This window comes from Cheilinus undulatus, linkage group 16 (genome assembly GCF_018320785.1).
Source record: "Cheilinus undulatus linkage group 16, ASM1832078v1, whole genome shotgun sequence".
In the NCBI taxonomy this organism is placed as follows: Eukaryota; Metazoa; Chordata; class Actinopteri; order Labriformes; family Labridae; genus Cheilinus; species Cheilinus undulatus.
The window spans coordinates 4,995,222-5,007,948 of NC_054880.1; the positions used below are offsets into that span (position 1 = coordinate 4,995,222).

Sequence of the window (12,727 nt, forward strand, 5' to 3'; positions counted from 1 at the left end):
AACGGTATTCAAATTACGGAAGAGTATTAGGGCCACTGAAAAAAAAAAATTGAGACGAAATTTTTTTTTTCACTTGTGAGAAAAAAGTCAGAATTCTGAGATTAAAGTCAGAATTCTGAGAAAAAAAGTCAGAATTCTTACTTTATTCTTTTATGGAAGAGTATTAGGGCCACTGGAAAAAAAAAATTTGAGACGAATTTTTTTTTCACTTGTGAGAAAAAGTCAGAATTCTGAGATTAAAGTCAGAATTCTGAGATTAAAGTCAGAATTCTGAGAAAAAAGTCAGAATTCTGAGAAAAAAGACAGAATTCTGAGAAAAAAGTCAGAATTCTGAGTTTAATCTCAGAATTCTGAAAAAAAAAATTGAGACTTTTTTTCATTTGAAGAATAAAGTCAGAATTCTGACTTTTTTTCTCAGAATTCTGACTTTAATCTCAGAATTCTGACTTCAAACTCAGAATTCTGACTTCAATCTCAGAATTCTGACATTTTTCCCACAAGTGAAAAAAAAAAAATCGTCTCAAAAATTTTTTTTTTCAGTGGCCCTAATACTCTTCCGTACAAAATATCTAAAGAAAAAGTCCATGTGCTTCTTTGCAGTTCGATTCATTTGTGCCATTCCTCAAAGCAGTAGAGATGCAACTGGTCAACTACACCTCCCACAACGCATTGCGGTAAACATCATGGCGTTGCCCTGGGCAAAAAGCCGAAGTAAGTGAACAAAAATGGATTAAAAATTGATAAAAAAAAGAAGCTTCTTATCGGATCTAACAATGTGGATTCAATCTGGAAAGACCCCCCAAAAATCACAGTAGTTCCGGGATCGCTAGAACGGCGTCTTGAGACATTGAGGTAGCAAACGAATGACAGGACAGCCAGCTTTCAGAGGAAAAAAGAGTGTCTATGACTTATGGTTTAAAAGATAACGTTTTTATAAACCAGTCATTTCTTTTTATTTACGACAACACCGTCCCAGTTCTGGGCTCACTATAAAATGTTCTGTAAGACCTACGAATGCATAGAGAACATAATGAGAAAGGCACAACGGAGAGCTTTCAGATTTAAAAAAAAAAAAAAGTGTCTACGAATTACGGTTCAAACGTTACCAAGTGATTTATAAAGGGATGTGCCTGCGGTATGCCGTGTGAGTTCTAAGGGTTAACTGAATCCAAAATGCATTCTCATGAATCGTGCCCGGTGGGGATGGCTCTTCCTCTGACTGTCAGCAGTAAACTGTTTGAGGTGGTGCAGCTGCTGCAGTGATGCAACATGGCAATACTTGCCAAGAGCTTAGTATTGTCTGTACTGGGCTATGTCACACCACATTACTCACTGAAATGGCTCATAAACTTGGACAGTGGTTTGCATGTTATGAGCTATGTTGCATATCTGGTACTGATAGCTAACTTGAGTCATCTCCAACTGGCACATTTTTGAGTTATAAACTTGTTCTAATCTTTTAAAAAAGCGTCAAGTTTGGTGCATTTGGCCATGTCAGGTTCTAAAACTTTACAGTATTTTATCAAAACTTTTCAGAGCTACGTTTGTGCTTTTTATTATCTTTATTATTTTTTTATTTGATTGTGGTTAAAGAACAGTGTGCTACATTGTTTTGTATGAAAAGTGCTGTACAAATAAAAGAGACTGATTGATTGATAGAGGCTGAAGTGTTTTAAAAGATGCCTCACACCACAGGTTTTCTACTCTGTAGTGTGAGTGAGAGTGAAAATAGTCTTTCCATGCTGAATGGATTCTTGTCAACAACAGATTCAGAATCTGTCTCGAGGCTGAGATGTCTCTTTATTGAGTTATGATGGAAACAAAAGAGAAATATATTTAAAAAGGAACCATCAGGGTCAGAGCAATGTCCTTGAAATAAACTCAACGGTCCTTCAGTAAGTAAAAGATGACGCCCTTATGTAAAAAAAAAAAGCTGAAAGGAAAGGGGGTGATGTGTCTGCTGATGCAGGGTGAAAACAGAGGCCTTGTGGAGGTCTTTTGTTAAAGCAAGACCATGAATGCCTGTAAGAGTTAAACAAAGTATTTCATCATTAATATAGTTTCTCTCTGTGAGACTCTGAGTGGTGTTTCAGCAGTGTTATATGCCATCACAAAAGAATATTCATAACTAATGTTATCTAGTCTCCTTACAAGTATCATCACAGTCTTTCATCTCTGGTTCAGAAGAGTCTTCTGTCATGACCCCATTCTCTGGTTGTAATTATCTCTCAGAATCAGTTTCCTGGCTAGTCCTGATTACAGTGTTATGCCTCGTCTCAGTGTGGCCATGAAAATGACCCATTTCACACCTTTCTCAAGAAACCACAGGACTAAGTTTCAAAGATTAAACAATAACACAATGTATTTACATAAATAAAATAAGTTTACAATAACAAAAGACGGTAAATAACTCAGGGTGAATCAGAGATAACAACTAAAAAGGGGGAGAGACATTTAAACGAAAATACAAAGTAATGATTAATCTCTCAAGTTAACAGCGAACCTGTTTTACCATATAACATAAATAGATTTCACCCCTACACTTCCAGGGGTAACACTGGAAGAGAATGAAACAGGGTTCATTTGCTGATAAACCTTTGATCAAAATAATTGCATTAAAATAGTTTCTGAAATCTTTCAGGAGCAAGATAAGTCTTGTCAGAGAATCTTTTAACACAAGTGAGTAAAGAGTTTTTCTGTATTTTTTAGTGTGAACTATCGTAAAGTATGTCTGGTCAGAGAACCTGTTCAAATTGCTTTAAAGGCTAAATCTCTTTCTACACTTAAATCAGTTGAAGAGCTCTTCTTTTGTGTGAACTAACATATGCCTGGAAAGACAGTTTCTTTTGTGAACCCTCTGTCCACACTCAGATCAACTCAAGCGTTTCTCTCTTGTATGGGTTTTCCTGTGTCTGATCAAATTACTTTTAAGTCTGAAACTTCTACCGCACTCAGAGCAGACAAAGGGTTTCTGTCCACTGTGAACTATCATATGCCTCCTCACAGAACTTTGTCGGGTAAATCTCTGACCACACACAGAGCAGACAAAGGACTTCTCTTCTGTATGAATAATCTTGTGTCTAGTCAAAGTATGTTTGAAGTGAAATTTTTGGCCACATGTATGGCAGTGGAAGGGTCTCTTTCCTGTGTGAGTTCTCATATGATAAGACAGACTCTGTTTGTGGTTAAATCTTTGACCACACTCAGAGCAGCTGAAGGGTTTGTAATCAGAACCACAGGTTTCCCTGCCGTGTGAGTTCTCTGATGCGTCGGCACTTGATCTCTAAGGCTTAATCCTTTGCTGCAGTCACTGAAGCTAAAGAGTTTCAGTCTTGCATGAACTAACTTGTGTCTGGTCAGACTTTCATTACGGTTAAATCTTTGACCACAATCAGAGCAGCTGAAGGGTTTTTCTCCTGAGTGAATTCTCATATGATTATTTAGATGATGTTTATAGTTAAACCTTTGACCACAATCAGAGCAGCCAAAGGGTTTCTCTCCTAAGTGCGTTGTCATATGTCTGGTCAAACTTCTTTGGCAGGTAAATCTTTTACCACACTCAGAGCAGCTGAAGGGTTTCTCTCCTGAGTGAATTCTCATATGATTATTTAGATGATGTTTATGGTTAAATCTTTGACCACAATCAGAGCAGTTGAAGGCTTTGTCCCCAGAGTGTATTGCCATATGGCCCTTCAAACTATGTTTATAGGTAAATCTTTTACCACACTCAGAGCAGGCAAAGTGTTTCTCCCCTGTATGAATAATCTTGTGTCTTTTCAAAGTAGTATTAGACTGAAATTTTTTGCCACACGTATGGCAGAAGAAGGGTTTCTCTCCTGAGTGAACTGTCATGTGTCTGTTCAAACTGCTTTGACAGGTAAATCTTTTGCCACACTCAGAGCAGACATAGGGTTTTTCTCCTGTATGAATAATCTTATGTCTTTTCAAAGTATTTTTAAAGTGAAATTTTTTGCCACACATATGGCAGTGGAAGGGTTTCTCTCCTGTGTGAGTTCTCATATGATAAGCAAGACTCTGTCTGTAGGTAAATCTTTGACCACAATCAGAGCAACCAAAGGGTTTCTCTCCTGAGTGCATTGTCATGTGGCTGTTCAAACTGCTTTGACGGGTAAATCTTTGACCACACTCAGAGCAGTGATATGACTTTTTATCAGTTTTTCTTCTCTTATTTTTGATGTTTTCCACTGAGGTTAAACCTGGCCGGTGGTCTGTTGTGTACACCCAATCAGCACTGTCATCAGTCTCAGCCTCAGAGGAGTCCTCAACCGTGACCTCAGACTCTGGTTGTAAATCTCTCTCTGGATCAGAGTGCCTGGCTGCTCTTGCCCCTCCACAGTCATCTTCATCAGCTCCTCTTTCAACATGTTCAGTTTTACTTTGATGAATCTGTGAGGACTGGGGTTCATCTTCATCTTTTTCAGTCTTCACAGAGACAGGAACCAAAGTGGACATGCTGATTCCTTCCTCCTTACTACCCCGCCACAGTTCCTCTGGTTCCTCTTTAGTCTGTGGAGGCTCAGTAATATCTAGGTTCAGACTGGAGCCCCTCTCCTGCTGCTCAGTGGAAACCTCTTCTTCATTCACTGAAAGCTGCCATAGCTCCACAGGAAAAACTAAAATATAGAAGCACACATTCAGGGATTGTTTATATATCAAAACAAGCATGTGGAATTGACACTTGACATTATATGATTCACAAGTTTCCCCCAGAGTTGACATTTCCCTTCAATCACCACAGGGAAAATGTCGCCATCTGGTGGAATAATGGTAACAATGACAACTTTCACAAAAATACTAAACAAAAATCCCGTTGTCAACATGTGTTGCAGTGTCTTTGGTGAATTGACTGGGTTTGTCAAGCGGAGGCCAGAGACCCAAACTAAACTTTGTATAACAAAAGTCTGTTGTCATTCTATGTTCATTCATTTTAATCAAATCAATATTGAAGTCATCACAAACATAAAGTACTTTTTATCACATACCTTACCTAAAATGTCAAACATGGTATTTGTAAATGAATCCATGCGAAAGCTTGATGTTTTACATGTGCATCTTAAGAATCTACTTTTACATTTAGTAGAATATGTTTGGTATTTTTTTGCATCAGGAACCAAACTCAAGAAATAAGGTCTTTGGCTAAGCAGGAGTGTTCTTTGAATTTAATGGTTTAATGTTGATAAAAGTTAAAATCTTCTGTAAATTAATGTCTTATATTTTTATTTTCTGAGTGATTTTTCCTGATGCTGTTTTTTAACAAAGCACAGTGAGAAGCACTTATACGAATGAGTTGAAATGAAGAAGACATAGTTACCTGTGGCAGAAGGTGATTCCAAAGTGCTGGTCTGTTGGTGACGCAGTGGATAAGCCTCACGGTGTGCAGCTTGCAAGAACACAGAAGAGCAAATTAAATCAAAGTACATTGGTTATAAAGTGCTTAACAAATTCATTAGACCGCCTGTCTCAGAGACCATCCAGCATCATGAAGTGCTTTAATGCGGACTCTTTCATTTTCAGTCAGCTCTCCACGTTTTTCCATTTTGAACAGGAATGAGGGATTTCAAACTGAATTCACCCAAATTTGAGCCGGCTCACTGGGCTTCTCTGAGAAGTCAGAAATTAATCAAGCATAACATTCAACCACTAAAACTCATTTTTCTCTTCAGGAATGCAAGTAAATAACTATAATTTAACATATTAATCAAGAAATAATAATGTGCTTTACTATTTTTTCAGTTTTTTTGTAAATCAGTAATTTTGAAAATTCATGGATAACAATAATCATTATATTTTAGCATTAAAGATATCATTTCAGTTAAAGAGCTTCTACCTATTGGTGTATTAACGAATGCAGAAACATAAAAAAATGATTTTGGTTTTACCACTTTTTGCCAATGCTGTTAATTTAGGGCAGCTGTGACATTAACCTTACTTTGGGTGGTGGTCTAATAAATTTGTTAAGCACTGTAGATGACATGTACATGTAAAACAGAAAGCAAACAACAGAAAACAATGTCTGTAAACAGTTACATGAAACTATAGAGTGCACAGATGTGTGAGCTACAGTGCACAAAGTGAGGAAAAAAAAAACTTTTTGAGATGAAACAAAGAAGACTTAGTTACCTGTGGCAGCATTTGATTTCAAAGCTCTGGCCTGTTGGTTACGCAGTCGATTAGCCTCACGGCGTGCAGCTTTTAAGGAGACAGAATAGTAAATTAAAATCAAAGTTGATGGGTTATAGATATTGAAGATCACATTTACATGGAAAGCAAAAGGCAAAAACGTGACACAAAAAACCCTGTATACTTCCACATGAAACTGCAGAGTGCACAGGCATGTGAACAACACAAAAAGTAAGAAAAAACACTGAGTTGAAATGAAGAAGACAGTTACCTGCAGCAGCAGGTGATTCCAGAGCTCTGGCCTTTTGTTGACGCAGTCTATTTGCCTCACGGCGTGCAGCTTTTAAGGAGGCAGAATGTTGTATTAATATCCAAATCCATAGATTACAGAAGTCACAGATGGCATTTACATGTAAAGCAGAAAGCAAACATGCAGCACAAGAATGCCTGTAAACAGTTACATGCAAGGCTTGTCATGCTAGTGGGTTTACAAAGTTATTAGCCATTCAGCATTCCTATGAGCCGCAATTTTGTTGTTGGAAAACAACAACAACTCTGCTTGAAAACAACTCTGTAATCCCTCATCAACATAATCAATATAAGCTCTCCTCTTAATAAAGCAGAAGTTTTTTACAGTACTATAATTAACGACAAAAAAACCCTGATTCTTTTTTTCCCCCTTTAAAAGGTATAAGGTTTATACATATAATTTTGATAAACATTAAATCTCTAATATTCCCTGCAAGTGTATGCATGTCAAACGTTTCAATAACATTTAATCAATGAACAGAGATTTTAACATTTATTTTTCCCTCCAGAAATATAAAATATTAAGGAAATATTTATCAAACAATATTTTAACATAGACCTGGATACCCCTGGTTCACATGAGCCACAGAGAGACACACACAGCTGGAGCACACATACACACAATTCTCCATGGACAGAGAGGTGCTTTAAAACAGGAGAAAGTTCAGGTCTGTGTTCATAATCCAGTGTTCTGTAAGATTTGGCCTCAACACACTACCACTACACTACCAACATAACAGCGTGTGTTTGTCAGTGTAGGTGTGTGTGTGTGTGTGAGTCTGACATCCATCTGTATTTTCTCGTTGGCGGGTGTAAATATCAAGTCCTGGTTACATGAAACTGCAGAGTGTGCAGATGTGTGAACCACAGCCAATATGGCATCGAAAAAAAAAAACATTTAGTTGAATAAAGAAGGCATAGTTACCTGCGGCAGCAGGTGATTCCAAAGCTCTGATCTGTTGGGCACGTAGTCGATTAGCCTCACGGCGTGCAGCTGTAAAACAGATTTGATAGTTAAAAACCAAAAACACAGGGCATAAATGGCATGACCATGGGAAGCTGCACCAAGAACAATATAGCATATTTTGCCAAAAAAGTGAACTGATGGGCAAAGAAATGAAGCATATTTGAAAACCAACTCCAAAGGAAAATGGTCCATATAGTTTGAAAAATGGATGAACTATAAATGTACTACCATGACAGAAAATGTTAAAAGAAAGATTTGGGCACAGGAGAAAAAGTACTTGAGAAACAGAAAAATAATGAACTTAATTTTGGCAGCTATTTTTAATGTAATTTTTAGTTTTAGTCTTTAAAAGAAATGCATTTTAGTTTTAGTCACATTTTAGTCATTTCTATCCTTTTTAGTTTCAGTCTAGTTTTAGTTGACAAAAACTCAAAATATTTTAGTCTAGTCTTAGTCCATAAAAAGTCCTCACATTTTAGTCTTTACTTTTAGTCCAGGCATTTATTTTCTTGCCTAAATCTGGTACCAAATCATGGTAGTGTGTTCTCTGCACTGTGCCAAACCTGGGGTCCCCGCTTTCTACAGCTGAGAGAAAGAATAGCTATAGATGCATTGTTTTTGACGGATTTACCCACAGTGGAGAAATATGGATTTTGAATGTCCGACGAAAACTACATTAAATTTATGTCTATTTTCAGTCATCTTGACAAAAACTAATTTTAGTTTTTGTCAGTTTTAGTCATGACAGATCTATTTTTGTTAGTCTTAGTCTAGTATTTGTCATGGAAAAAAAGGCTGTCGATAAATAGTTTTAGTTGACAAAATTAACACTGGTATGAGTGGGTGTCAGCAGTAGTTTGTAATACAAAATGTGAGATCATGTGCTGTGTGCAGTAGTGGAGCTGTTTTAAGGTGTTTAGCCTATAGGTTAACCAAAGTTAACATATGCCTGGTATATTAGGGTTCTTATTTACAGACGAGAATTAAAAAAAAAAATCTGAATAATGAAGAAGCTTACCTGTGGCTTCAGCAGACTCCTGAGCCCGTTGTAGTTTCCTTCTTGGCATGGTGGCAAAGTGAACTGGGAGTAGTAGCAGGCAAATAAGCAAGCGACAACAAAGCAGCCATCAGCAGCAATGCTGTGGTTCCTGTGGGGACAGCTCAGGACAAGAAGACCTTTTCAGACCTGATTCTCACCTTGGGCAGGTCTGGGATTAAGAAGAGATGGAGGAGAGTCAAATGAGGCAGCCTAGTTAATCAGTTCATAGTCACAGACTGTCAAAAGTTCACAATCATCTCCATAATTAGACTTTTTTTTTCTATTGGTAATTTTCCTCTTTTTTAAATTCAGGTTACCAGCCAAATGTTTGGCAGACCTCATTATTCAAAGGTTTTCCTTTATTTTTGCTATTTTCTACATTGTAGGTTAATAGTGAAACTATGAAAGAACACATATGGAACAAAGCAGTAAACAAAAAAGTGTTAAACAAACCAGAATATGTTTAAAATTTTAGATACTTCAAACTAGACACCAAGAAACACTCAACTCAACAAACGACTGTCCATCATTAATTTAAGACATGAAATTCAGTCAATCCAAAAATGTTCAAGAACTCGGAATATATTCTCAACTGCAGTCACAAAAACCATCAAATGATGTGATCAAACTGGCCCTCATGAGGACCAACCCGGGAAAGAAAGACCCAGAGTTACCTCTGCTGCAGCTATTGCTGCAGAAGAACAACAACAGGAGAACTGTGTGGGCCAAAAACCACAAGGAATGGACATTAGACCAGTAGAAATCTGTACTTTGGTCTGATGAGTGGATTTGACATTTTTGGTTCCACCTGCCATGTCTTAGGAGGAGTTGATGGTGTTCTGGTGACACTTTTGGTGGGTTTTTTTTTTTTTTCCAAAATTCAAGGCGCACTTAACCAGCATGGCTACCACAATATTCTGCAGTGACATCCCAGCCCATCTGGTTTGGGCTTAGTGGGAACATCATTTGTTTATGTTATTTTTAACAGGACAATCCACCCAAACACTCCTCCCAACTATGAAGTGCTATTTGACCAAGGAAGAGAGTGATGGGTGCTGCATCAAATGAATTTGCCTCCAAAAACACCAAACCTAAACACAGATGGTTTGGGATGAGTTGGACTGCAAAGTGAAGGCAAAAAAAGCCAGCAAGTTCTCAGCATCTCTGGGAAATCCTTCAAGACTGTTGGAAAGACATTCCTGGTGTCTTTCGTGTGCAACTGAGAGACTGCCAAGAGTGTGCCATCAGAGCAAAAGGAGGTGTGGCAAAACTCTTGACTGGTACTGCATGTATCTATTTTTTCTCTCAAATTAACTCTGAAAAAAAAATAACATGAAAGGCCCTGGTTCACAGCTACACAAACACGGCGCTAAGTGGAGATATGTCCATGACACCAACACCTCATATAAATGCGGTTCATGAGACAAACAAGAAACTTAGCACTAGAATCAGTGAACAAAGAGCTGGAGATCAGTGAAAAATGTTATCAGGAGCTAGTGGGGATGTAAACGGAAGCTAAAGCCTAAACTCTCTGAAACAATCACAGGAAAAAAGTTTAGAGAAGAAGAAATAAAACAAACCTGAAAGACCCTGAAAGCCGATCATTTTAGAGACATCCCAGAGTCAAACAAGGAAGAGAAGTCAACTCTGAGCACTTTGCGAGGATGTCTCATCTGCAGAACGCTGGATCACTCACACACGCAATCGATGCTCGGCAGGGAAGAGCCGTCAAAACCCGGAAACAGAAACACTACTTCCTGTGCCTTCAAAATAAAACCATAGTGTAAGATTCGTGTTTTTTGTTCTGTTTTGTTTTTCGTCTTTATTGCAGTGGTTCTCAACCTTGGGGTTAGGACCCCATTGGGGGTCGCGAGACACTGAGAGGGGGTCCCCACATGCCTTGAAAAAACAAAGAATATTTTTTGGATAACACTGCTGCTACTTTACACCAATTTTGCCACATTTTAACCCTTTTTCATCACTTTTTTACCACCAAATTTGCCAATTTGAGCACATTTTGCCACTTAATACCCATTTGCATCAATTTTAAACCCTTTCCACCCTTTTTTTCTTCCTGTTTTTGTCACTTCTAAACCAATTCTTGCAACTTTCTGCCTATTTTTGCCTCATTATTGCCACCGTCAACAACTTTTTACACCCCTTTTGCCCATTTTAACCACGATCATCCCATTTTTGCCAGTTAATATCAATTTTTCACCCCAGTCCACCGAATCTCCCTCAATTTTTTGCACTTTAAAGCCATGTCACCCACTTCTTAATCCACTTTTTGTACCCATTCTTGCCAGTTTAATCCATTTTTGGTTATTTTTTGGCCACTTTTTTCTATTTTTTGCAACTTTTAACCCATTTATGTTCTTTAAAATTTCAATTTAAACACCTTTTCCACCATTTTTTGCCATTATTCACTAATTCAAGCAAATTTTTTTTTACCCATTTTGAATATGTTTTTAGCAAAAGTTATATCGTTGTTAGCTTAACTTCCTAATGGACCATGATTTTGATGACCTCCATGGGCCCCCAGTTTGACCGGATCCCAGAAACCTCCCCCTTTATCCCCCCTAATGGACAGCCTTGTCTGCACACGACTATTCAAGAATGTTTGTGGCTGTGTTCAACCACCTTCAGCTAGAATGGGAGTCCTCGGTCTCTGGCACCTTTATTCTGGGGGTCCTGTGCTGAAAAGGTTGAGAACTACTGCTTTATTGGATGAATAAGACATTTACATGACAAGAAAGGGAAGGTATCACAACAAAAGCCACTTTGATTGTAAGGACTACAATGTGGAATGCAAATTTGGATAAAAGAAATAACAAGAACGCAAATAAAAACAACAAAAAAAGAGTTTTCAGATAAGAGCACACTTAAGCCAAGGCGTGACATGTTAGAATAGCAAGGATTTTGATATAGAGATGTACAGTTTTACAGCCTTTCTATTCATTTTTTTTCTACACATTTCAATGATTTAATGTAGTGGATGAAATCAAAGATAATGACGGAGAAAGAAGAGTTGCAGCTTTTCCATTTACAGGTATGAATATGATATTTACCCAGTATTATAACAAGATTAACCAAATCTGAGATATTTGCATTTAAATCATCCATGTAGTAGATTATGTTGTTACAAGTGCAAGAGGGTATGTCATCAGTTTTTAAGGATAGCCAGCTGTGGGCATCACACCAAAACAATTTAGTTCGAGGGCAGTGGAAAAATAAATGCTCAATAGTTTCCATCTCTAACCCTTTTAAAGCCTGTTGTATCATATTTGATACAGACTTTTAAGATACCTCTATCTAATCAATATGAACAATAAATTACAAAAAAAAAAAAAGTTCTGAATACAATCTGATAAATGATAAAAATGCCCTCAAGTGGATTATCAGTTACCAAAAACAACTAATGTACCAAATGAGATACAAAAAATATATATATGTTAAATTTTATGGAAATTTGGATTTTTTTGAGATTTCAGTAGAAAGTGCAATAAACATTTCAGTTCCAAAAAATGAGAATTTTCTGGCTAACAATTTGTGTATTCAGGCTTTAAAAGGCTAATAACCAAAATGTTAAAAAGTCCACCTCAAAATTAAATCTCTTGTTTAAAAAATAGTTCACAGGGGAAATTGCAGTTGCAATTTTAAAGTTTGTCTCGTTGACTTTAGGAGCTATAGGGCAGGAAAGGTAAAAAGAAAGAGACTTCTTATTTCATCAAGGTGGCCTTCAGGTATGTAGGTATTAGCAGAGCCGGAGTGGGACTCATTTTCAGCCCTTGAGTGTCATGGCTCAGACCAGCCCACGTTAGTTTGCATTATGTTACTGTAATTATTTAATTGTGGATTTAGTATATGTTTATCATACTTTTCTACAGTTAAGATTTTTATAAGTACAAAACTGAAACAAAGATCAAGTTTAAAATTAGTCTCATTTATTTCTAATTCATAACAATGTCTTACAATGGGATTGTCATACGTTTTTTTTTTTTTTAAATCAGGATCAAGTTTAATAATTTTAGAAGTATTTTGTTGTTTTATAAGACTCAGTTGTCCTTATGCCAACCGTGATAATTTTGGCAGCTTGTTTAATTTTAGTTTTAGTTTTTCAAAGAAATGCATTTTAGTTTTAGTCACATTTTAGTGGCCTGGTCTTTCTGTTCTTCTTGCTAATGAGTGGTTAGCATCTTTTGGTGTAGCCTCTGTACTTTTGTTCATGAAGTCTTCTGTCAACAGTAGATGGTGATACCTTCACTCCTGTC

At 37.1% G+C, this 12,727-nt stretch overlaps 1 protein-coding gene across 1 annotated transcript; it reads right to left on the reverse strand.

The window, feature by feature from the left end:
- Positions 1 to 1,918: 1,918 nt before the first annotated feature.
- LOC121523777 (gastrula zinc finger protein XlCGF57.1-like) lies at positions 1,919 to 10,170 on the reverse strand. The gene is made up of 7 exons (XM_041808813.1): positions 10,037 to 10,170; positions 8,436 to 8,625; positions 7,376 to 7,444; positions 6,413 to 6,481; positions 6,142 to 6,210; positions 5,333 to 5,401; positions 1,919 to 4,634 (listed from the first exon to the last, which is right to left on the reverse strand). The coding sequence occupies exons 2-7, from the start codon at positions 8,482 to 8,484 to the stop codon at positions 3,157 to 3,159; spliced, it is 1,803 nt and encodes a 600-aa protein (XP_041664747.1). The 5' UTR covers positions 8,485 to 8,625; positions 10,037 to 10,170; the 3' UTR covers positions 1,919 to 3,156.
- Between the last annotated feature and the right edge of the window lie 2,557 nt (positions 10,171 to 12,727).